The sequence below is a fragment of the Centrocercus urophasianus genome, unplaced genomic scaffold (assembly GCF_019232065.1).
Source record: "Centrocercus urophasianus isolate 14NV4802_14NV808 unplaced genomic scaffold, USGS_Curo_1.0 seq_10, whole genome shotgun sequence".
NCBI lineage: Eukaryota > Metazoa > Chordata > Aves > Galliformes > Phasianidae > Centrocercus > Centrocercus urophasianus.
This window is the reverse complement of record NW_024884142.1, coordinates 28,937,298-28,963,704: the sequence shown is the minus strand read 5'-3', so window position 1 is coordinate 28,963,704 and position 26,407 is coordinate 28,937,298. Positions and strand designations below refer to the sequence as shown.

General features: G+C 42.7%; 1 protein-coding gene and 1 long non-coding RNA gene across 3 annotated transcripts in view; one reads left to right on the top strand and one right to left on the bottom strand.

The window, feature by feature from the left end:
• Positions 1-7,273: 7,273 nt before the first annotated feature.
• On the bottom strand, positions 7,274-8,005 carry LOC122163228. Its single transcript, XR_006169855.1, has 2 exons — positions 7,929-8,005; positions 7,274-7,599 (listed from the first exon to the last, which is right to left on the bottom strand). It is a non-coding gene; the product is annotated as an uncharacterized LOC122163228 (long non-coding RNA).
• Positions 8,006-8,166: 161 nt separating this feature from the next.
• The window catches only part of RNGTT (RNA guanylyltransferase and 5'-phosphatase), a 189,581-nt gene continuing 171,340 nt past the window's right edge, over positions 8,167-26,407 (top strand). For both annotated transcript variants that reach the window (XM_042824336.1, XM_042824328.1), the window contains exons 1-5: positions 8,167-8,262; positions 12,175-12,284; positions 19,628-19,731; positions 19,856-19,944; positions 25,120-25,195. In XM_042824336.1, the coding sequence (XP_042680270.1) occupies positions 8,199-8,262; positions 12,175-12,284; positions 19,628-19,731; positions 19,856-19,944; positions 25,120-25,195 (443 nt within the window). In that variant the 5' untranslated portion in view covers positions 8,167-8,198. The remainder of the gene's footprint in view (positions 8,263-12,174; positions 12,285-19,627; positions 19,732-19,855; positions 19,945-25,119; positions 25,196-26,407) is intronic.

Genomic DNA, 26,407 nt, shown 5'->3' with positions numbered 1-26,407 from the left:
CTGTGTAGAGGGAATCGGTCACAATATTTAGAGGTTCATTTGGCCACGCAGTAAAGGCCAACAAAATCGCTTTTATTTCCATAGTTTGTAAGTCATCTCGTGACTCTGGTGGCACAAACTGATGCTTCCAGCTATTGTCCCACCACACACAGACAGCTTTGTGGCTCCAGCATCCAGCGTTATTATACTGTGAGACCATTCACTGGTCGTCTTGAATACCGAGGTATTTCAACCCAGTCAGTATTTTCCAGGAACCGCGCTACTCGCTGATCTGGGTGTTCTGTATGCAAACGACCAGGGTACCCTTCTAAAGCCAACTGTAAAGAGAGGGAGTGACAGCACACCCACACTGCCACAGTGAGGTAAAGAATAAACTAATATCGTCAGGTTCTCGCCCCACTATGCAGAGAACTCTGTCTCTGCCCATATGAATTTGTTCAGCTACTGTATCAATACGAGTCATCAAGGATGACCGAGGCTGAGCAGGGAGAAACAGCCATTCCAGCAAAAAAAAAAAGAAAAACAGCACAGAAGGAGAAGTAGGAGATTATTTAGTAGGCCTGTTTTGAGGAGAAGTGAGTGTTTTTTTCCATTGACAGATGACTGTGAATGCATGCCTCTCCTGGACATACACAAGAGAAATGTTGTGAAGTAGGGATTGATGATGGCTAGCTGCCAATTGAATTTGGGCCGTAATCTGAACTAAAGCCTGCTTAGCCTCAGGTGTGAGCACAATCGCATCATTAGCACGTCTCTCCCTTAACAATTCTAACAACTGTTCTAGCTGAGCGTTAGAAATGCCAATCGATGGCCGTAGCCATTATGAGTGACCTAAAAGAGTTTGTAAGTCAGTGAGTGTAGAAATGTCAATTTTCAATTCTGCAGTTTGAGGGTATATCATAGCATCTGACAATTTCCAACTCAGATGTAACATAGGAAAGATGCGCTGCTCTTTCTCCAGTGCCACCGTAAGACCGAATTGAGAGAGATGGGAGATTAATTGCACTTCCCAGCTATTGTAAGGCGCCCATCACTTCCATTTGATCACTGATTTTCTGGAGGTTGTGCAGCAGGCGCCATTCGCCAGATTTCTTTGGAATAACAAAGATTGGTGTATTCCAAGGGCTAGTGGAAGGTTGAATATGACCTGCTCAAAGTTGTTCCTGTACTAACGCTTGTGCAATTTCTAAATGTCCCTTCGACAATGGCCACTGCTCCACCCATATTGCTTCATCCGTTTTCCTGCTGATAGGAATAGGTGGCGGTGCTGCAGTGACCATTAGACTAAATCCTGATTAGTGAGCCTACTTCCAGTTTGGGACAGAATATCACGACCAACTAGCATTTGCAAACCGTTGGGCAACGCAGCAATATGTAATAGGAGAGAGATTACTTTTTCTACCTTAAGCAGAAATTGCACCAGGTGCTTAGAGCGTTTTGTAGCAGAAAAATCACCAACACCACTAATGTTTGTGACAGGGGAGGCCGCCCATTGCACAGGCCAAACAGAAGTAGATACAATAGAGACATCAGCGCCTGAGTCTAATAAAGCTTTTACTAATGTCTCGAGAAGTCAATGTTACTTGTATCATTGGCTGTTCCCCTGTTAGACAGACTAGAGGGCCAGTTGGCCCCAAACCCCCTATCCTAGGACCATCCCTTGCAGAAGTTTGAGCTGGTGTGGGAATTAACTGTGTGATTCTTGATCCAGCTGGAATAAAGACAGGAGGAGTGATAGTATATAACAAGGCATATTTAGGTCCAACATAATCGGAATCTATCACCCCCAGAATTAACATCACAGTAAATAAGCCCAATGAAGATCTACCCATCAGCAAAGTGTGCAAAGGCTGATGTTGAGACAATGGCCTGTGGGCAACTAATTTCACCTTGTGAACCACAGTATCATGTAAATAGGCATCTATTGCAGTTGCCACGTCCACTCTGAGACTACATCGGGTGCCAGGGACAGGGATTGAGGTAGCCTTCAAGTTGCTGCTTGGAGTACTTGTATTGGGGCACGCCGAACTTTCATGCTCCCCTGGCTGTTTCCTGCCTTGAGGCAAACCCGGGCAGAATGAGTGGGCTGTTGACAATGATCCCACCATACTTTTTTAGTGCAATTGTGCTGCATATGACCAGTAAGACCACAACCATAGCATGTAAACTTCTCATTCCCGCCCCTTCTTGGTGACGGTGTAGCCATAGCCGCTTGCACAGCGGTGGCAATTTGCTCAACTTGAGCTACATGTTGCAACATGCTTTCGACTGTGGATTCCTGTGGAAGCGTAGCTAATATATCCTTAGTATGGTCATTGGCATTATCATGCACCATAACCCAAAATAGCTGCTGTTTAGTTTCTTCAGGCAAATCACTATCCTGAATTGCTACCCACATTCGACCCACATAATCAGTAAATGGTTCTGTAACCCCCTGGCACACAGTGGCAAAAGTCAGTTCCTTTTTCCCAGCAGGAATGGCAAAAAATTGCCTCCAATGCCAGTCTAGCCAACAAGTGGTGAAAAGCTGCTGCAAAAGAAACCTGTGTGTCAGAGGAGGCATAAGGACCTATCCCTGTCAGCATTTCTGCTGTAATGCCATACAGTGAATCAGCAGGCTGCCAAGCTATTCCAGCCTCACAGTGTGCTCTGTCAGACCACTCTTGGAGAAACAACAAATTTTCTGATGGTGTTAATAGCAACCTACCCAAATTTTTTATGTCATTTGGCACATTCACATCAGCAGTAAAAATCCATTGAATAATTTGTTTAGATACCTCGGCTTTAAGGCCGTACTCCGTAACCATTTTCCACACTTGTTGTAACAGTTTCCAAGCACGGGATTCCTGTTGCGCACCCTGCTGATCATACACCACTGGGCACACGATTCGAGAAGCCGTTTCCCATTGCCCCTCCAGTAAAGCATCACAGATTACCCCTGACCACCGTGAGGGAGAAGCTGCCAGGTGAGTCAGTGGAGCAACAAGCGCTGTCAGTAGGACGGGACCTGTAGAAGGCACTGGTTGAGAACCTCGGTCAGGCCCATACAGATTTCCAGGCTACGTAATCGCTCTGTTAATATTTTAACCTTGCAATCCAGTTTTTCCAGCCCCTCACCCCCATTGTCACTCTCTGATTCTTCAGGAGACTGCTCCTTGCAGTGCCCATCAGGCGTGAAGTCATGTATAGCCCCTTTTCCTTGCTGCAGTACTGCAGATGACTCAGTAGCAGTGCAGTAGCAGCGTCATTTGAGAGATCAGGGGCTGCTGCCTCTACCAATGCTTTTATCTGACCTGCCGAGGAACACACAGGGTGTGTGATACCCCGAACAGGCACGTCAAACTCCAAAGCCAAATTAGTTGTTGTACTGGCCAGTGCCTGTATAGCTGCAGCAGCTACCTGTCACTCGGCTTGCACAGCTTTTAAAGTATTAATAATAGACCTCCACAAGGGGCCAAGGGTCCGCAACAACTTTTCTTCCTTTCCACCACTGATGACTGAGTCCCACATGCGGTCCCCGATATCCCGCCATTCGTCAATGCTGAATATCAGTGCAACAAATGTCCCTTCTTCTGAGCCCAGTGTACCAGCTCAGTCATGCCTTTAGGAGATGACTGCTCCCTTCTCTTAGAGAGAAAACTTAAAAGCAATTTCTCCGCAGCTTCCCATTCCATCGTGGATACAGAGGGCAGGTCACAACCCCACTTCCAGCTATCACAACACTTACGTCGGTGCCAGCTTCCAGCTACGGCAACGCTTGTGTCGGTGCCAACTCTCTGTGGCAAGTGTCCTGCCGTTGTCCACTTCCCTGAATCGTCCCACGCCGTCCCTGTTTGGGCACCAAATGCGGGGAAGTCTCTGTACTCTCAGGACTTGCTGGAGACAACAGCACACCAACATGGTTAAAAGCTGTTGGTCTACTTTATTGTTAAGCACTGTTCTATTTATGCATGTTAACAAAGCATTCTACAAAACACTCTTCAACCGTTCACACAGGTGCTTATCCAATCAGAACCACGAGATGTTCTTTCTTCTTCTAAAGGTGTCCTTGGTTCTCATGCTGCTTATCTTGCTCCACAGCTGCTGCTCCGAACAGCAGTTCAGTTTTTCTTGTATTCCCACACTGCAGTTTCAACTACAGCCTCCACTCAGGGCAGGATTTTGTGAAGGTACCCATCCTCAGCACAGAAACTAGAAAGCGTAGCATCAGATGTGCTGTTTTACTGTGTGATCTTACCAGATCAGCTCCAAAGATTATGAGTCACGCTTTCCACTTACTTTAATGAGAGTTTGTTTCTCTGTATTACGTCACACTTCTCCCTACTGCTACTCATCACGGAATTCCAGTTGATTGACTAAAATTCCATGGCTATCCATACTGAAAGCACACTGTTGTGTGATTTCACTTTATGCAACAGATAGTATGTTCTTGAATGTTACATCTGGATACTTTTCAAGGTTTAGGATTTCACTGAAAATTGTTTCTCGCATCTGATGCAAGGCCACCAGTGTTGAGGTCAAACTGCAAGAACACTGAGGAGGTGGGTGTCAGCCCACTGGGAATGGTAGTTGTTTTGCTCATGATCCTGCTGCCCAGCTGCTTACCTCCACCGCATCAAGCCCGCTATCAGTTCAGTTGCAGAGGAATTCAGTTGCAGAGGAACAAGAGGAAGGCAAGTTGGTGTGTGCAGTCACACCCGCTGTCCTTCAATAACAGCAGCCAGATACTTTCCTCGCTCTGTAGGTGTGAGGAAGGTTTGCAGACACACAGCTTTCTGATTCCTTTATAGCATGATACCCAGTTCAGGGACTGGGATTTAAAGCAGCTCCATCTGAAACTCACTGCCTGCTTTCTGCCTGTACAGAGCTTTATTCTACAAACACTGTAATACCTCAGAGGCTTGTGCTAAAAACACATTTTCCCAGAATGAAACCCTGACAGGAAATTCAAGATTCACGTGAAGACTTGAAAGCAAGTTGCTTTTATTGCATCCATTAGTCCGTGGGTTTTATTACTGCTATAAAAAGAAGGGTGTACTAGATATCTGGCTTGTCTTCTGCTGGAATTTGTGTTAGGAACTGTATCATAGTCTTGCATTATGGAACAACTCCAGGAGCTGATTTGGCTGGCTTCATGCTGTTTCCTGTTTACTTTGGATAGGAAAAATAACTGTACTTTAGCTTACGTCTTGTTAAGTCTGTGAGGCTATGGTGCCCCCTAATGTTTTGAAGATTACAGACCGGTAATTTTGTTGCTGAACTCTCAAAGCTCTCTGCTGGAAGAACACTGTAAATGACATTTTCTCCAATATATTGGAGAACGTGGAACATAGTTTGAACATCCCTTTTCGTTATTTTATATGCACAAGCATTAAAATAATTCCTTCTAAAGTCTTATTTTCATTGTCAAACATAGAAGAATAATTGATTTGTCTAAGAAGTCAGTTTCTTAATTATTTCCTGACACCAAACAGGTGGACATGGTTTAAAAACTGTTAAGCCATTAGCACTTTCTTTTCGCTTATGGAAGAGCTGGTGAATGCTCAGCATGTTTAAATGTCTGCATGTTTAGGTTCTCTAATTAGCATAAGTGACCATAATGTTAAATATGTTTTCAAGGTACTGGGTTATATTATTATTATTATTATTATTACTATTATTATTGTTGTTTCTGATGCTGTTAGAATCTAAGCACTACTGGAATAAGGTACAACTACAGTATCAAAGAAGTTGTAGTACTTATTCAGATTTAAACAGCACTCCCCTTCCTCTTTCCCCCGCAAAAGCTTCATGCCTCCTGAGCGTAGGGTTGTTGACACATCAGTATAGAACCTCATAATCTTTATTAAGGCATAACAGCTGGTTGGTTTCCTTTGCCTTGAACATATATCACTGCTAGCATACCTAAATGAACTAGTTAGTTACAATAGTAATTAAAGTCATTATTAGTATACTACATGCAATTAATAAAAGTTAATAAAATGAAAAGTGTGAGGTTTTCACCAGCAGTAGTTTGAATAAATGTTCAGTCTGGAATGAGGAAAAAAGGTATAAATTGTGTTTTTCTCATTTTTTTTCATGTTCATATGTTGTTTTTTTTCTTTTTTCGAGTCAAAGTAGAACACAAATGCAGCTCTCTGCTACCAGAAACATTGCAGATGGACTGAAATCAGAGAAGCCAACAAATCTGTGATAGAAGGAATGAACCTTATCCTGGGAAAATAACTTATTGATTGTCGTGTTTCCTCTGAGAGAAGGATTATAATTGGCAAACAGAAACCAGGGTTCAGGAGTTTGAATGCATGTAAGTAAAAGAGAAGCAGCATACAGAGAAGAGAAGAGGGAATTCTATACCATGGACTGCGAAAACATTTGCAGTTGTTTTCTCAAAGCATTGCACAACCACTACACCGTGCACCTGTGTTTTTCTTGTTCAAACAGCGAATGCACACTTCTAACAGGCATGTTAAGAATGTGGGAACTGGGTGCTCTCTGCTGGTACAACAGGAGAAGTAATCTTAAGCATAAAGCCAAACAGAAAAGTGCTTGTTCACTAAGATGTAACACAAGAACTGTCACCCTATGCCTGTAAATTCGTTTGGAGTGTCTAACATGGCAAAGCTCAGCGTGAACTACATATGCAGAACATGCAGATAGGTCCATCCATGAGGTGTAAGCAGCCAACTGTTCCAGACCTGAAAGCAACACAGGCAGAACCACAGCAATGTAAGAGGAAGCACTTGACATGTGGGCTGTTTCTGGGAGGGGTCAGTGCAGTAGACTGGCAGTGCAGAGGAGTGACTGAAGGTACTGTGGCTGTTTAGTCTGGGGAAAAGGAGGGTGAAGGGAGACCTTATCGTTCTCTTCAAATATCTGAAAGGTGCTTACAGCGAGAGTGGGGTTGATCTATTCACAGTGGTGACAGAATGCAGGAAAATGGCCTCAAGTTGCACCAGGGTAAATTTAAGTTGGATATCAGGAAACACTTCTTTACAGAAAGGCTTATTAAGGCTCCCCAGGGAGGTGGTTGGTTCCCCATCCCTGGATGTGCTTAAAAACTGTTTGGATGTGGTGCTCAGGGACGTGATTTAGCTGAGGGTTGTTAGAGTTAAGGTAGTATGGTTAGGTTCTGGGTGGACTCAATGATCTTTAAGGTCTTTTCCAACCTGAGCAATTCTATGATTCTCCAAAGCGTGAATACTCTTTGCTAGACAATACTGTGCACTTCAATTTTTTCCATGTAAAATTCCCAATGGAATACACTGAACACTGATAAGAGCAAAAAGCTTTATTCTCTGTTTCCATATTCCTTTTTTTATGTACCATCTCTTAATGTCATGTTTACAGCATGTTCACTTTTAAAACCTGGGTGATGCTTGCTGAACGATTATGGAGACCAAAGGCTGGGTGTGAGCGCAGTGAGGCAGTGACAGCAGTGACACAGGGCCATCTCTGCTGGTGCAGTTGTTTACGAGCACAGCATGCAGAATCTTGTTCATTGCTTGCAAAACTGCGGTGACTATGTTGAAAAAGTGTTTTGTAGCTGCGAATTTGGTCTATCGAACAGTATTATTATGCTCTTCGTAGCTGTTGCAATCTCTGTGGAAATAAACGGGAGGCATTACTTTCGGAGCAGCCCACGGACGCCCCTCACACCGCCCGCGCCCCTCCCCGCCTGCAGGCGCCAGCCGGGACCCCGCTGCCTGCGCCGCGGTTTCACTTTCTGTTCGGCAGCCTCTGGCTCCCCCTGGCGGTCGGCTGCTGCCAGACCGGCGCCCGGAGCGCCGCGTTCTATGGCGCTGCTCCGAGCAGCTGGGGAAAATAAGAGACGAGGCGTCCGTAGAACCGCAGGACCACGAGACGGCTTGGGGAGGAGGGCACTTCACACCCCCTCAGTCTCACGGCTGCCGCGGACTTGCCGTCATTACCCGCCTCGGGCCCCATTCGGGCCGCCCCGCTCGCCGCCCCAACTCCCTAGCGCCCGGCGGACCCGGCATGGCGGCGCAGGCAGCGCGCACCCGGAAGCGGAAGCGGCCGCGGAGCACTGCGGGCCGGCGGCCGAGGCGGAGCTGGGTCTGAATGAAGGCGCCGCGGGCCCGGGGCCGCGGGCGCCTCTGAGCGCCGAGGGGCCGCTCCCGCTTGCCCCTTCCTCCCTCCCTCCCTCCCCGTCCGCCCTCGCCCTCGCCCCGGGCCCGGCCATGTCTTACAACAAGATCCCGCCGCGCTGGCTCCACTGCCCCAGGAGGGGACAGCCCGTGGCAGGTGAGCGCCCGGCCCGGCCCCGGCGCGGCTTCGTGGCGGCGGCGGCCCCCGCCGTGCCCGGTCCCTTCCGTTCCCCCCCCGGCTCACCCGCCCTCCGTTCTCCGGCTCCGCCGGGTGCTTTGTCCCGGGACCGCGGCAGCGCGTGGGCCGCGCGGAGTCCCGGGCGGAGACCCGGCGTCGGCGGAGAAGGGAGCAGCGGGGCCCGGTGACGCCCGCTCCCTGCCGGTCTTCCCGGAGCACTCTGCGCTGCGCTTCCTCTCCTCGACGAAGTTCGGGGCTGGAACTTCTGCCTCGCGTCACGGCTGGAGGGAATGGGGCGGCTCGGGGCGCCGACGGCCCGTCCCGGGTCCGGCGGGGCCCGCGTGCCTCCCGTCTCCTCCCGGGCAGCGCTCCCGAGCTGGGCGCCGCGCACGGCCGCAGCTCCGCGTGCGACCCGAGGCGCTGCCGGCAGTGCCGGTCCGATTTCTGCGCACCCGTGGGGCGCGGGGTGGGTGTCACGGAAACGCTTTCGGGTTGGGAACTCACTGCCACAGTGCTTTGAGATGAATGCCCCCCTAGCATGAAATACAGCAAACAAGCTGTTTGCTCACGCTTGCTACCTTTATCAGGTAAGCAACCAGAAAACCCTTATTTTTTTTTCCACTATACCTTCCAGTTTTCACTCATCTATCTCCCTGTCTGTGATAATTTCGAGGTACTTGTCTGCATCATGATGTTCGCTGCTCTGTGTGAGCCGGGCAGTAGTTAGGTGCCTGCCTTCTCTGTGCCACATTTCTTCCTCATCTCCTTACACTTCTGTGCCTGCCATTGTTTGTGGGGCTGCAGACGTGGATGGTTTCTTACAAACTTATTTAGAGCTTCCTCAGACATCTCAGGAGCCTCAGTTTTCCCATCAGTGTGCGTTTCAGTGCATTGTATCAGCTACTCATCATGTGGGTTACTGTTTTCCCTCAAAGTTCTTTGTACTTCCATGAGCTTAACTTAATTAAGCAGTATTATCATATTGCTTATCTCCCTTATCTCTTTTCTGATCCGTGCCAAATATTTTGCTTTGTATCTATTAGAAATTTGATAGCGTAAGTTGTCAGCCTTTGGCCACAACAAAAATAGCCCCATGAATTTTTATTCTTTGTTTTTTTTTCTCAGCAAGTTCTTAATCTCTGGAAATTGTTGATTTTTTTTTTTTTTTTTAAGCCAGGGCTGCTAAAAAAAATGAACAGAGTAAGCACGAATGTAGTTCATCAACTTGTCATCTGCTGAGCACTGAATGCATGGTCTGTGCTTGTTCAGGAACTGCAAGGTGGCTGTTTTGCTCTGTGTGCTCAGACACAAGAAGATAGTGCATAAAGAAAAGAAGAAAGTGCTTGGTTCGTTTCTTTGGCTGCATTATCACAATGCTTTATTGTGTCAGTTCACTGAATTTTTAGGGATTTTGTAGATGTGTACAATTACCAGAAATCATGATGAACCATCAGTCTTACCTTTTTATTTGTTTTTCTGCATTCAAACCATCTAACTATTTTAGTGAGATGTAATGTTTAGACTTCCCTGCTGTTGCTGCTGTCTCCCAGATGCTTTATATTCCATTTTGGATCAGCTTTTCAAACAAATTTGTGTGCTTCTGTGCGTGGCTTCATTCCCTTCTAATAGTGTGTCAGTAATACTGTCACTCAGCAAGGTTTGCGTGGCTTCTGTGAGCCAACAGGCATCACGTGTTTGGTTGTGTCCCTCTTATGCTAGTAGCATTTCTAAGTGACCTCAAATACAAGAACCAGGGAAGTCTGGAGCTCCTTGTGAGGTTGAGTTCATTCAGGCTAACAGGACTGTCATTCTTTAAGTTGTAGTGTGCTGCCACTGGTTTTATGCAGTGTTTTCGTGTTATCTTGCATTGTGGTAGCAGCTCAGTGACACGTTTAACAAAAAGAGCTTTCTCTGAACGCTTGGAACTGAAGTTACCAGATTGCTTCAGCCTTGCTGCCTTGGCATTTCTGTCTCTGCAAGTACCTACCCTTTATAACTCCCTGAAATCACATCTATTTGTTTTTGCTATGGAGAATCTTAGCAAGATACTGAGGAAAAGACATGAGAAGTGTTTCGGCAAAGTCCTTCAGTCTGCTGTTGGTTCATATTAGTTAATCTTCTTCTAGTCTTGCACATTGCATGCAGAGTTGTCAGATATTATTAAAAACATCTGTTTAAAAAAAAACAAAAAACAAAAAAACACAAACAACCCTAAACTTCTAAAGCCATTGCTTTCATATCCTGATTGGAAAATTTCCCCGACTTGCAATGCACTTACTTGAATTCCCTGCTGTCTTCTAATGCTGGCAGACAACTTGATTGCTGCCATGCAAGTTCTGTTTCTGCACGGTGATGGCAAACTTCAGTTTGTAGAAGTTGGGTACCTAAATGGTTCCAAGGATCAGGGTTTCAGTATGTTCCCAACTAGTATTAAATGGAGCCTGTTAAAATACTGAACATTTCCACAGAGTGAATGTGTGTGTTTGGATGGCAGCGAGGAGTAGTGAAGTGAATTAGAACAGTTCCAAGCATGCTTGATGTTTTGTTGGATTCACAGCAAAGATTTCTGCATTAAGATCATCCACAGTCAGGATTTGGAGAGTCAGTCTGAACAGTATAAGCTATGAATTAATGTGCAAGGAAGGGTTAACAGTGTGAGAAGCTGAATAGGAATGCTGAAAGTGACAGGAGACACAACAAACTGACAGAATTAAGGCAGGTAGGTCAAACCATGAGGAAATGAAGGAGGGCAGCCAACCCTCACACTGTGGCTAAGAGGAATGGAATGGAAAGGCAGAAGGAAGTAGGTTAATGTGAAGGGTGTTTCTGGCAGCCAAGTGAGTTGAAGTGGCTAGGGACTTAATGCCATGTGAAGTGTATTATGCTCACTGTGTGACTGAATGACTTTTCTCAGACAAGTTAACAGTAGGATACTCCTCATGTTGCCAGTTCTTGCACAATTCTGACCAGCAAATCACACAAAGCTTCTCTCAGTTTCCTCTCCATCTTTGCTTTTTTTCAGTGGCTCTTTCCTAAAAGTTAAATGCTTATTTGAAACTACGCAGGATATTTTGTTACAGTTTGAGGCTACAGAGAATGGTAGGAATGCTCTCAGCAATCACTTGCATGGTCTTTTAGTGAGATTGGTATGCATTTTTACATTTTTATGAAGATTAAAATGAACTTCTGTCCCAGAAGCTGATTTCCATCTGAATGCAATGACTCTATCACTGTTTTCATTCCACATACTTTTGTTTGGGGAAGGGGTCTGTCTGCAGCTCTCTGGAGCTGGGCAGGAAGCACAAGGCATCCCACTGGGTTATTTCAGGTGTTCTGTGATAGGTAGGATGGATGGAAAGATAAAAGCAATACTGAAAAATCTTGGGTTCTTAGTGACTGATGGACTAAGAGCTAATTCCCCTCAAGTTTTTGTCACAGTTCTGTCACAAACATGTCTGAGCTGCACATAGACCTTGTGCTTTGGAGGGATGACTGCATTCCTCCTCAGGGCCCCAACAGCTCCTCTGGGCTAGGCATGTTGGGTGGCAAATTGACCTTTCAGATTGGCTTTTTGTGTTTTCTACTGTACTGAATGTAAATGTTGTGTGCTGTAGCTCTGCAGCCTGGCCCACGCTAAAAAGTAACTGAAACATGGAGAGTACTGCTTCTTGATGATCTGGGCTGTTTCCCTCTTGACTTACATGTGGGGCATTCTGCAAACTCAGAGCTAAGAAGAGTTTCCAGTTACTTGTTGTTGATACTTTACCTGCAGTTACTTTTCTTTGTAGAAGAACCTATAAAACTGCTTGGTGTATTGCTTTGAAATCACTAAGTTGCGAGTGCGCGTATACATCAGTATGCATACAATACTGCCAAATTTGTGTTTCATAGGGAAGTTTTTACCTTTGAAGACAATGTTAGGACCAAGATACGATGATCAGGTTGCTGAAGAAAATCGTTTTCACCCAAGCATGTTGTCCAACTATTTGAAGAGTCTCAAGGTAAAGTTAAATTTTCTAATTATTGAAATGTTACTTTTGTTACTAACACTTATTCAAATACTGCTTTTCAGATTTAAGAAAAATGTTGTTGATGGCTTTTTTTGGGGACACTGGTACAGAAAAATTTAATATATATGTGTAGCAGAAATGCTAAATCACAGCTTAAATCAGTGATTGAGCACCTGGTGGGAAGGCAGGGCCAACCCAAGGGAGCTCAGGTGCAAGCAATGCCCCTGAGTGATCAGGAGGGGTGGAGGCAGGATCTGCCCCTTCCCAGACCTCACTGAAGGGTTGGCAGGGGAGGCAAGGGTATCTCGTTGGAGAGCCCTGCCTACCTGAGGCCTTCCAAGGGTAAGCAGCTTTTTTTCCTTTGTTTCTGTGTCTGTGGCTGCTGCACTGAGCATATCCTCGTTTGCTGCAGCTTTTGGCTTTTGCTGCTATTGCTGTGCTTTCAATTGCGTTATAGTGTTTTGCTATGTATGTATTTTATTTACATTTTCATTTTTTTTCTGTGATTCCTTTGTTTCTAAAATACTTGATTATTGGCAAGACTTGTTCAGAATTCTCCAGCTTATTCACTGTGTTATCATCAAGAACCTCACATTTTTGTTAGTATTGTCACAACCTACTAAGTTGCTGTTATCAAAGTTCAGGTCCTTTGAGTTTGTAGTTTTACAGCTGATCCTTATACAGCTATGCTAAGCTGCATTTTCACTTATAGGAATGAAAGTATTTAAAAATGATAGGCATATTTCACAGAACTCCTGTTCATTGTCTCTGTTTACCCCATTTCAGTCTGTCTCATTCAGCCAGGATGTAACTGTGCACTACTGCACGGTTCTGACGAGAGAAGGCCTTTCCAGCCTTCTGTGCTGTGCAGAGGTCTGTGTAGGGTTGGATGCATTCAGAGATGTAGGAGAGGAGATTTTGAACCTCCCAGACAGAGAAAGGCACTCAACCTAATTCTTTTAATCTGTTTATTGGACTATTATATAGAAGATGGGCGCCGCTTGTTTTGATTTTGTTGTTTGTAAAACTAATGGTAGAATTTCTTTTTTTTTTTTTTTTTTTTTTTTTTAAATTTTTGCTGTTGATCTAAGTTAAACAAGTTCAAAACTAGTCTAACAATATCATAGCTTAAGCACCAGAGGAGTCATGTGGCTAAAATACGAGAACCTCTATTTTGTGGATCTTATTTGAGCTTCGGTATGGTGGTGAGCTACTCGATGCAGCAGTGATAGAGCTGTTAGTGGGCAAACGTGAAGCATATGTGCTGAAAGTGGTAGGGTTTACCTCACTCCAGTGCTATAATCTATACAACTACGTTCTACTTGGGCTCCTCTTTTACGTAATGTGGTGTTTTACTGGATGCCTAGATGCCTACCTGTGTGACCTGGTGTATTGAACCTGCTTTGGCAGGGGGTTGGACTCGATGATCTCTGGAGGTCCCTTCCAACCCCTACAATTCTGTGATTCTGTGATACTCCCATCAGCTTTAATGGGCATGTTTAGAAATTTTCTAAAAGTTAGCCTATTCGTGGTTTAAAGTAATATAAAATTGTGCAAGTGTTTTAAAGTTGTTGAGAACCTAAGAGACTTTCTCAGAATTTGAGTTGTTGCTTGCTACTGATTTATCACTTAAAAAAGAAGTTTCATCAGAAACTTCATCAGGGTTTTGGTCATGATTAGTTACTTCTGTTAACACATACTTGAAGGTACAGGTTGAGCATTTAAGATAAGATGGAACTTTCCTTAACAAGCTTCCTCTGTATTTTCCTTTTCTTTCTTAGAGCTGGTTGCTGAAAACCTCAGTGTTAGACATTCTTTTAATAAGGGACAGCAATTCCTTTCTTCTTTTTTTTTTTTTTTTTTTTTTTTTTTTTAAACAAATGCCAGTACTGAAGCAGTAACTTAATGTTCTCATTTAAAAAAAAAATAAAAAATAAAAGAAATAAAAAAAAATTGCACAAGCAATTGGTGACACTGTTAATAATTTTTCTTGAATAGGTAAATTAGTAATATTTATGCTTCATAAAAGTTAATTTTATTTCTGCTATGAAAAGCTAGGACTTACAAGAACTATTGTGCAGTTAATAAATTCAAGCTACAGTATTCCTTTTAGGAAAACTGGTTATCAGTTCTTAGCCACGTTGTTGGTTTCACAGATCAATTAATCACTGATTTTTAAACTGCTTTCCTCAAATGGAAAATGCAAGAAAGATGTCTGGGAACCAAAGAGAATTCAATGTATTGTGGTGTGTTTTCACCCTCCTGAGGATGATGATGTTTGATGAGAGACTTCTGGGGTCATATAAAGGGAATCTAGAGGAGCCTATTTATTTGCATAGCAACAAAAGAGTGAATGCATAAGGTGTTTTATGTGTGAGATAGCTGGAATGAGGAACAGTGAGAGGAAGAAGGCTTTTGTAAGCACAGGAAATCATGGACTCACCAGCCAAAGTATGGCTGAGTGGAGATGGTATGAAGATTGTAGTTTGATTGTATGTAGAGGGGACAATTTCAAACTACAGATCAGCTTTATTTCATCTCTTCAGTCATCTTTTACAATTGTGGAAAAAAAAAAAAAGAGAAAAAAGAAAAAACCAGTTTCATTGTGTTGCAATGCAATAAAATTTTAGTGTTGCAACAATTCTTGTGAGGAAAAATATACGTGCCTTAGTGAGAAGTTGCTCAACAATTTAGTCTCTTTCAAAGCCATGTCATTTAATGATGGTGGGGTATGGTAGACTGAAAAATGAGATTTATGTAAAATGTTAGATGGAAATGCAGTTTTTTTTCTAATGGGTTACTAGTTTAGTTTGGTAGTTCTTCAAAAAATCTGCTAAGAATTTTCCAGGAGCAAACCTATGAGAGCATGGCTGACAGAATGACTGTGGTCGTTTCTGTGATGTCAGTGTTTGGGAGCACAGCAAAGCAGGTGTGATGAGCATACAGGTATCAGAATGTTTCCTATATGTAGGAATTGTGATTGATCAGACCATACGCAGGCGCAGTCCAACCTCAGCTTGGTGACTGAATTGCTTCAGTTTCTGTGGTACCAATATTTCCTTGAGTGGATTTTGGAATATTGTAACTGGATGCTTTGATTTCAGGCCTTATGCTCTATATGCCACGCATACACTTATGTATATGTACATGCCATACATGCTTCATAGCTGTGGCTGAGTTATACCAGATACCTGTATGATGTACTGCTCCATGAACTGTGTGAGAAACAGTCACTTCACAGGATCTTCATTTATGTGTGAATGACTTGTAATAACTATAAAGCATCAGCTGGACAGAAGTTCTATAGTTCTGAGTTTCCTCTTAAATACTTTGCTGTATTTCATCCTCCTGCTGAAATTAAATGCAATATCTCCAGATGATTACTGATAATTTAGGTCTGAATTATGTTGTAGTGTTCTCCTCATCCTCTGTATCAATCAGGAGACTGGAATCTATAAATGAATATGTTCAGAAGAGTAATCTCTAAAAGTTAAAGGAAAAATGTGCGAGTATTCTTTGAGCTTAAATGTTTTGATATGAAATTAATTTTTGTGCTTTTATACATTTCAGTGGTAACTCTTCATTGCAGGAGAGGTTTGGGGAAGATTGGAAGCTTCTGGTGCGAGCCTTTGAAGCTGCTGCTATTTGAGAATAGTGGAGTTGGGAGTTGGCTTTGAGTTTTCAGTACTAAAGTGGAATTGAATCCCCTACTTTGAAAGGGGAAAATGTTAATCTGTGCGTTACAAATTAATTGCACTTATTTTAGCTCTCTGTTAACTTGTGATATTAAATGGTGTTACACTTTAACTTCTAGCTTTTATTAAACGGCTGATTTTCCTACCAACTCTTTTTCCTTCTGTTGAGCCTTCTGGATGATGCAGCATCTTCTTCAGCACTAATTCTCATTTTGGAATATCTTTCTTACCATGCTGCAACTGGATGAAAAATTCTCTGCTTTAAAATCATTTTCATTAAATCTTTGTCTTATTTCAAAAATTTTTTCTCTTTAGCTGAGGATATCTTGGAAACACTGTACCTGTACCTAACTTCATATTTTAAATAAGAGAACAATTAATCCAACTGAGCTGTGCAGAATCCAAGGAGGAAGGTAGTTGTGGGGCCACTTCTGTTGCTTTGTAGTGTAGAGCTCTTCAGGGAACGTACAGCTGGTTCTTGTATCAGTCTTTTTGCCTGCTCTAACCACATTATTGATAGGATGCAGAACATGGAGGAAGGTTATTGTGCTTTTTTTTTTTTTTTTGGTCAGGTCACGCTATTAGAAAATTCTGTGTGGGTTCTGTCCTGTCCAGTACCTTTACTGATGATCTGGATGAGAGCATTGAGTGCACCCTCAGTAAATTTGCAGATGACACCAAGTTGGCTGGAAGTGTTGATCGGCCTGGGGGTAGCGAGGCCATACAGAAGGATTTGGACAGGCTGGATGGCTGGGCTGAAGCCAATGGGGTGAGGTTCAACAAGGCCAAATGCCGGGTCCTGCACTTTAGCCACAACAACCCCAGGCAACGCTACAGGCTTGGAGCAGAGTGACTGGAAGACTGTGTAGAGGAAATGGACCTGGGGATATTGATTGATGCTCGGCTGAACGTGAGCCGACAGTGTGCCCAGGTGGCCAAGAAGGCCAATGGCATCCTGGCTTGCATCAGAAACAGTGCTGCCAGCAGGAACAGGGAAGGCATTGTGCCCCTGTACTCAGCTCTGGTGAGGCCGCACCTCAAGTACTGTGTCCAGTTTTGGGACCCTCGCTGCAAGAAAGACACTGAGGCTCTGGAGCGGGTTCAAAGAAGGACAACAAAGCTGTGAGGAGTCTGGATCACAAGTGTTATGGGAAGCAGCTGAGGGAACTGGGATTAGCCTGGAGAAGAGGAGGCTCAGGGGTGGCCTTATTGCTCTCTGCACCTTCCTGAAGGGAGGTTGTGGCAAAGTGGAGGCCCGCTTCTTCTTTCTCCTGTGTAACTAGTGACAAGATGAGAGGGAATGGCCTTGAGTTGTGCCAGAGGTGATTCAGATTGGATATTAGGAAATATTTCTTCTCTAAAAGAGTGGTCAGGCACTGGAACGAGCTGTCCAGGGGGTTGGTGGAGACGCCATCTCTGGAGATGTTCAGGTAATGTTTAGATGTTGCACTGAGGGACATGGTTCGGAGGGGAATATTGGAGGTAGGTGGCTGATTGGGCTGGGTGATTTGGGAGGTCTTTTCTGACCTTGGTGATTCTATGACTCCTGCATCTTTCACCATTTTACCTTTATTTTTCTTAGTTTGCTGTCCAGTATGTGTACCTAAAGATACTGATGTGAGAACATGTTATTCTACTCTGAACAGTTGTTCTTAATTGGCTTAGGTCAGGGTTAGGGACCTACAGTGTAGCACCAGGGAGTTTTGTGTGGCTCACTTGTGAATTAAGTAATCCTTGAGATGTTTGCTAAGTGTTGTTGAAAGTAGAGGGAAAGTAATTTATTGCCCTTTGTGTGCTCCCTGCAACATTGATCACCAGGTAATATGCTGCTGTCTGTCTGTATGTCTAGCAGCTCAGCTGACACAAAATATTTGAGATTTCAGATGATGTGACATTGTTTTCAGGTGGGTTGCTATCAAAGTGCTTGTATTTTTTTTGCAGTATGCTCACAGTAAACCATTCAGAACAAAATATACAGTGCTGGTAAACCACGAAGGAGAGGAGAAATTTAGAACCAATTTGGATATTGGAGTACTTAGTGCTGCTGACACAACGTTATGACACTTTTTAATATCTGATAAATAAAAATATGGAAGTGTATCACAAGAACTTTGAATGTCATGCATGATAAGCTCTGTAGATAATTGGAAATTTGCCTTTGGAGTCTACAGATTAATTTATCTGTGCAAAACTGCTGTGTCTGAACTGTATTCTAGTTGATGGGAATTTATTTTCTGTGAATTGTCTGGAAGCAGTGTTTTAAGTTGTAATTTTTCCTACTGCAGTTCTAAACTATTGCCAGTCTGACTGCAAGGTAAATAAAAACTGATCAAAATTGTGTTAAGAATATGTGCTGGAGTTTTAAGTATATTGAAGATGTGCTGTTCTTTTATGTTTTTGCACATGTAACATGCTGCAGTGGTAATGTACTTTTAAGTGCACTATTGATGTCTTTTTAAAAAGACAACGGAACGAGGATTTTGTTAAATCTCCTTGTAAACATTCTTTAAATAGGTGTCTGATTTCATGGTGAGGATCCTAAGTGAAAGCATGATGTTCTGCAAATAGGAAGCCAGGAATGCTTTCAGCAAACAGGTGTATCAGTGAGCTGTTTTTGTGTAGTCATAAGGGAGGTTTATGGTTGGAAGAAGTTTTGCTGAACCAAGGATGAAATTCTACAGAATGAAGAAGGCTAGCATCGAGTCAACAGGTTGCCATGCAACTTTGTTTTCCTGTTCTGTTTTTCTGCAGTTCCCTGTATCTGTGACCTAAAGGAATGTGTTTCCCCAGAGCTTGGAGTGAAGTGTTTTCCACCACTGTTACAAAATTTTAATGAAATTTGAAGGGTTTCATTTCCCTTGTTAACTTAAATGGGGTGTCAGTAGAATGCATGTTGCTGGTGAGCTGTGTGTAAGGTGTCACGCAGAGGAACTCCTGTTTTCTGTCTTGAATTTTGGAATGGTAACTTCCATACAGCTCAAAGGACACATTAGGATAATGGGTAAAGCAACCTTAATTCAGGTACACCTAACATCTGTGTGGTTAGAACTGCCAGCTCAGTCACCTGCAGCACCTTGCAAGATTTCAAACTGTTTCATGTTTCACCTCTGAATAGAAAATTTCTAGGAAATAAAGGGAATTTTTATTTTAAACTTGAAAATGTGTTTGTTTGTTTTGTGCTCTACTAAATAGGGAAACTGAGGTGAAGGTTTTTTTCTTATGAGTGGATACTTACAAGTTTCAGTAGGTAATTTTTCTTATTGTGCTCTCACTGTGTTATTTTATGTGAAGTTGATGTGACTTTAGGTAATAAAGTTATGTCTTTTAACATGTTTATGTAGTTCTTTAGCAGATATTTTTTTGCTATTAGCAAATTTTTCTTACTTAGAAATGTTGTAAGAAACAAACTGAGGTTTTTGAATTGGTGACTGAAGCTGATTCAGGCACAAGCTTTCCTGAAGAACAGGTAGTAGAGCGGTAGTAGAATGAAGCTTATATGGATGTTTTCTCAACACAGTATTTGAAAGATTTCAAACTTGCAACAGTGGTTTGCTATCACTTTAAATTTGGTTGTTATTAACAAATTAATATTTATGTACAAATACCTGAACTGAATATATAATTATGTTTATTTTTCAGGTTAAAATGGGTTTGCTGGTAGACTTGACCAACACCAATAGATTCTATGATAGGAACGATATACAGAAAGAGGGGATTAAATATATAAAGCTTCAGTGTAAGGGGTAAGTGGTCTGTATTCTTTTTAGTTGTTTAACTTGAAAGATCACTCTGAAGTAATTGCTGTTTTTTCACTTCGATTTTTTTCTTCTCCTGCCACTGATTCCTATCTTTTTTTTTTTTAATCAGACATGGTGAGTGCCCTACGCCTGAGAATACAGAAACATTTATCCGTGTATGTGAACATTTCAGTGAAAAGAATCCCACAGAACTCATAGGTATGTCTAATCTATTTTCATTAGTTTTTCCTGTTAATTTATTTTTTTTCCTATATAGTCTGTTATTCTTAACAGTGTGAAAAGAATTTCTGCAGAACAGTGTTTATGTATGTATAGATTAATTATTTTTTTAACTCGAGTAGCATTTTGTTTTTATAGAAACCTGTATGCTTCTGTATGCATCAATTTGAATACAGCTGTTTACTTTATGCAGAAGAAATGTACAAGAACTGTCTGCAAGCTGTCTGCATTATATTTTTGAAACTACTGCTGATAGAAAAGAAGATCATGCATTGCCTAAGTGTTGTTTTGACACTCAGTGGTGTGGCTTACTTGCTGTCCTTTTCAATATTTTCAATAGCTGACTGATCAGAGACTCTTCAGCAGATTTCACAAAGCAGCTGATTAATTGGTAGAAATTGGTAGTAGATATTTGGCTAAGTTTTTCTTCAGTGATGTATTGTCTCATAGTAAATATTTGAATGTTCATAAGACTTTTTTCCCTCAGAGCAAAAAAAAAAAAAAGAAAAGATTGGCTTTCAGTTTTAGTTAAGACTGTTTTATTCTGGTTTCTGTTAAGCACTTCTATGCTTAACTCTGTCTGCAGACTGTCAGAGATGAGAAATTACTGTGCAGCTGAGTTTCCAGAGGCAGGAGGAATTTTGTCACTGGGCATGTTTGATGATAATTCTATGCCTTTGCTGACTAGGAATATCTGTCTGACTTAGTACTTAGAACAGTTGTTTGCATAGGTGCCATTGATAAGAGCTCGGTAAACTAAGCTTGTATGTTCACACAGTTTAGGATTTGTATAGAGTCTTAGAACAGAAGAAGTTGAAAGGGACCTCTGGAAATCATCTAGCTTATCACCCCTCTGCAGAGCAGTCAGCTGCAGCAGGTTGCTTAGGATGGTGCCCACTTTTGACATCTTCCAAGGATAGGAACTCCACAACATCTTCTGGCAACTTAATAAAGCGTTGGACTTTTACAGTGAAAAGTGCTTTTTCCTAGTGTTTAAATGGCATTTCTTGTATTTCAGTTTGTGCCTATTTCTTCTTGTCTCTGGATACCATTGAGAATCTTATTTTGTTAATGCCTGAGAGATACACTTGGGCACGTAATTAACTTTTTCACACAATTTAGTTTTAGATGCTTTCTTTGTTTCACATAGAAAGAAATTTCAATTGTATAAAGACATGTATTTTTTTTCCTTGAACAAGCAGAAGTATCTGATACAAAAACTGAGAGTAAGTGGGATCAGCCATCAGACAATATTTCAGAAATAGGGATTTCTAAGAAATAGGGGTAGTATTGTGACATGTATTAAGTAGCAAACCCATTTTACTTCTAAAACACTATTTTTAGTGTTGAGCCATTTACTTTCTGACTTGCATGAGTTTTGGAATGTTCTATTATTGAAAAGACTGTGTCTTGACTCCAACTGAATCATAGAATCACCAAGATTGGAAGAGACTCACAGGATCACCCAGTCCAACCATCCACCTATCACTGATAGTTCTCACTAAACCATATCTCTCAATACAATGTCCAAACGTTCCTTGCACACCTCCAGGGTCGGGGACTCCACCACCTCCCTGGGCAGCCCATTCCAGTGCCTGACCACTCTTTCAGAAAAGTAGTATTTCCTGATGTCCAGCCTGAATCTCCCCTGGAGCAGCTTGAAGCCATTCCCTCTAGTTCTACCACCAGTTACATGAGAGAAGAGGCCGACCCCCAGCTCCCTACAATCTCCCTTCAGGAAGTTATAGAGAGCAGTAAGGTCTCCCCTGGGCCTCCTCTTCTCCAGGCTGAACATTCCCAGCTCCTTCCGCTGCTCCTCATAAGTCCTGTGCTCCACACCCCTCGCCAGCTTTCTTGTCCTTCTCTGGAGGTTCCAGAGCCTCAGTGTCTTTCTTGCAGTGAGGGTCCCAAAACTGGACACAGCACTCGAGGTGCGGCCTCACCAGAGCTGAGTACAGGGGGACAATGCCTTCCCTGTTCCTGCTGGCAGCACTGTTTCTGATGCAAGCCAGGATGCCATTGGCCTTCTTGGCCACCTGGGCACTCTGCTGGCTCACGTTCAGCCGAGCATCAATCAATACCCCCAGGTCCATTTCCTCTACGCAGTCCTCCAGTCACTCTGCCCCAAGCCTGTAGCATCGCCTGGGGTTGTTGTGGCTAAAGTGCAGGACCTGGCATTTGGCCTTGTTGAACCTCACCCCATTGGCTTCAGCCCAGCCATCCAGCCTGTCCAAATCCTTCTGTATGGCCTTGCTACCCCCAGGCCGATCAACACTTCCAGCCAACTTGGTGTCATCTGCAAACTTACTGAGGGTGCACTCCGTGCCCTCATCCAGGTCATCAGCAAAGATATTGAAGAGGACAGGCCCCAGCACAGACCCCTGGGGAACACCACTAGTGACCGGTCGCCAGTTGGATTTAGTTCCATTCACCACCACTTTCTGAGCCTGGCCTTCCAGCCAGTTCCTTATCCAGCTAAGAGTGTACCTGTCCAAGCCACAGGCTGCCAGCTTCTGCAGGAGTATACTGTGGGTGGCAGCCTTGCTGAAGTCTAAGTAAACTACATCAACAGCCTTTTCCTTGTCCACCAGATGGGTCGCTAGATCATAGAAGGAGCAGGTTGGTCAAGCAGGACCTGCCTTTCATGAGCCCATGCTGGCTAAGACTGATTCCCACAGCTGTCCTGCACATGCTGTGTGATCTCCCTCAAGACAATCTGCTCCATATCCTTCCTTGGCACCAAACTCAGGACTTCAGAACCGTGAAATCACCAAGGTTGGAAAAGATCTCTAAGATCTTACAGTGCAGCTGTACCCCCTATCACCAATATTTCTCTACTGAACCATGGCTCTCAGTACAACAATGAAATGTTTTTTGAGCACTTCTGGGGTTGATGACTCAAGCACCTCTCTGGGTAGCCTGTTCCAGTGCCTGACCCCTCTCTCAGAGAAGTATTTCCTAATGTTCAACCTGAATCTCTCCTCGTGCATCTTAAGGCTGTTCCCTCTAGTCCTATTGCTAGTTAAATGGGAGAAGAGATTGTCCCCCCAGCTCAGTACAATCCCCCCTCGGGAGGTTCTAGAGAGCAATAAGCTCACCTCTGAGCCTCCTCTTCTCTGAACTGAACAATCCCAGCTCCCTTAGCCACTATCTATAAGACTTATGCTGCAGAGCCCTCACAGCTTCACTGCCCTCTCTGGACATGCTCCAGGGCCTCAATGTCTGTCTTGCAGTGAGGGGCCCAAAACTGAACACAGTACTTGAGGTGCAGCCTCACCAGTGCTGAATACAGAGGGATGATCACTTCCCTTTGGTTCACTTCTGTGAGGCAGAAAAAAAAAATAAATCTCTTAAATAACCTGTGGTTTTGGTTTTTGTGTTACAAATGAAACATTGGGATTTTCCATTTTCCTTCCGTGAGTTACAGAAAAGTTGTTTCTGGGTCTGTATGCTTTGTTTCCTCTTTTGAAAGAGCTCCAGAGGACTTAGAGTGGAGGATGTTTTTATCAGAAGTGAAAGCAATCTGCAGCAGTGATAGGACTCTGCACCCTCTGCCATCATTCCTTTCCAAGCCATTGGTCTCACTGCTGAAATGCTACTTATCTTTGTTGTGTGTGTAAAATTATTGACTTAACCTTCTTGGTAGAAGTAACAGCTGCAGGGCTTATTGATAGCAATTGTGTGCCTGATACGAAAAAGGCTCAAATGCGGATGATAAGTGAACAAAATTTTCTATTCAACTAGAACACTATAGGATGGAAGCTATATTTTTGCAACTTGAAGGACTGCAGCATGCCTGCCAACTTCAAGGAAACAAAATGCAAAGATTTTGCTTAAGCCAGAAACAAAAGAGAAATGATTACTGGGAACAAATTCTATAAGGAAGCTAAAATTAATTTCATTTGATGCAAGTTATGGTTTTTATGGCTATTAATGGTTAGAAAGTGTGAATCCAAGAAATTCCTAGCAGATTTTGCATTGCTTTTTTAAGAAAGCGATGTTGGAGCGAAAGGGGAGTGAGTCACAAAACCAGCTCTGATGCAGTCGAGGTCTGTGTACTTATGTAAAGTTGCTGCTCTTCATAGATATTTGGTCTTGGATCTCCAGTTGAAAATAAATAAATTGCTGCAGTGTGGATGTAGATTGTAGGAAGAGAAGATAGATGCTGAAATTTGATCTGGATAAGCATCCAGTGAATTATTGTTGACTTATTTCTCTGCCACAGTTAGGAGACTAAGTGAATTAATAAAACCTTGTTTTGTAGTCAGAGCTGAAAAAACATATTATTGACCAATTAATGATTGCACTTGGTTTTAGTGGAAGCTTTAATACTGCAGTGTTTGCTGTTTAAAAAAGATGCAGTGGGAGGAAGAGTCGTCTTGCTTGAATTCCTCATAGCCTTTTAGTAGCACAAATTTCAAGCTTGGTTTGTTTATCACTAGATGGTGCTGTTGCCTTGACATGGGAGAAAAGAATAGGAAAAAGGAATTTCGATGCCTTTGACTTTCCCTTCCTTTCACTGTAAAATAGAGGAAAAATTTGTGTTTTTCTTAAAATGTAATAAGTATTTCAAAGTTATTGTAGTGGTCTGTAGTTTTCTTCCTCCCCCTCCTCCTCCTTCCCCCCACCCCCAATTTAATGCCCAGCCTTAGTATGGTAATTATAAATCTGACTTAGAATTTTAGACTGACACTGCATTCAAGTTTGAAACAGGAAAATCTGGGTATGATTTTTATGCCTGATGGTGTGAAATAATGTAGAGCTTGTTGAATCCATTAAAAACACAGCTATCAACTTTGACTGCATTGTCTCCTAGTAAGCATTTGTGCAGTCATTTAAAAAAAAAAAAAAAGAACAAAATCCAAATCAAACAACTTTGGATCTCATCTGCATTAGCCATATTTGAGTTGGATTAAGTTAGTGGTCTTGATCTGAAATAATCTGAAGTGTTCTATGTTCTTGATGCTGATAATTTGCAGGAAGGATATAATAAATTGTTCTTAGGCTTTTGTGCGTTAAGTAATCTGTGCTGTCTTGATAGGAAGGGAGGTAACTTGTTATTGATGAGAGTAGAATGATTAGAAAACTCACTTGTGAAACTCAACTATGAGTGTTGGAAATACTTTCAAATGATTATGTTCTTGTTTCATCTAGGTGTCCATTGCACACATGGCTTCAATAGAACTGGATTTCTCATCTGTGCCTTCTTGGTTGAGAAGCTGGACTGGAGGTAACTTTGAAATTTAATTCTTAGGGATTTGTGGACTAAAGAATCTTCAGTCTGTTTCACTCTTCCTGGCAGCTATCCTCGTGTGTTCACTGTTTAAATTAAAACTTTCTACTAATTTTGAGCAAACAACCTATGTTAGCATTATTCATATCATACCTTGGTAGCTTAGCCTTGGTCAGTGAAGCTTTTCAGTTCTGGTAAGTGAAAGTCAGCTGTACCTGCTGTGTGAAGGCTTCTAGAAACGTATGGATTGTGCTGGGTCCCTCCCCAGTGGCATGCCCCATGCTTTGAGTGAAAACACAGAGTTCAGGGAAGCCTGAAGTATTATTTCTTCTATTTCACATAGGTTTGGTTGTAGGCTTTTTTAATTTCTTGACTTCCAGGAAGATGCCATTAGCTGGAGAAACAACAGAGTGACAAGTTCCCTTCTGAAGGGGTGGTGGGGAAGGCAAAGCTGTTTCCAGCTTGCTGTTTGAAGTCTGCAGCACATTTCTACAAAAGCACCTGCTTGAGGGATTTTAAACTTTGGTGCCTTCATACGCACCAGAGATCTTTTCCAAATATAACTAGTTTAAAAGGAAAAAAAATAAAATAGGCCGTACCATGCTGATAAGCTTGATTTTTGCATGTTTGGTAGTGTTCATGAAATGCTGTTTCTGTGATGGCTGGGTCACTTGCAGAGTGTTTTGCTGACCAAAGTCCCTTCAGCATTTTGATGGTATTTCTTGTACGGTCTTTTAAATGAAGAGAAATACACTCCTGTTCTTGTGATATATCTCTGGACATAGAATTTATTTGGTGATTAATGTGTATATGCAAGCAGTTTGCAAAGAAGTAGGTTGTTGTCTTCTGTTGGTAAACTTGGAGTAAAGACACTGGAGTAGTGGAGACAGAATGCCATTAACAGTGGGTGGCTGAGTGTTGGCAGAATCTTAGCTGACTGCAGGAAGATACAAAGATTGTTATAGTGTGATTATAGTTACTCTTACAAAGTAGAAAATTGCTTTGCTTTTAATCTAACAACTTAAAAGCAGCATGCAGTAATCAGATTCGATATTGGTCGTTTGTTCTGAGGAGGAAATGCACTTAAATCTATTTGAAACTGCTTTTAGGCAGCTTTTTACTTCCATACCTCTGTGGGAAAGGCCTTAAAACTTAGCAGCCGTGTATTTTTGTTTGTTCGCTTTGTTTGAATAGCTGATTGTGTAAATT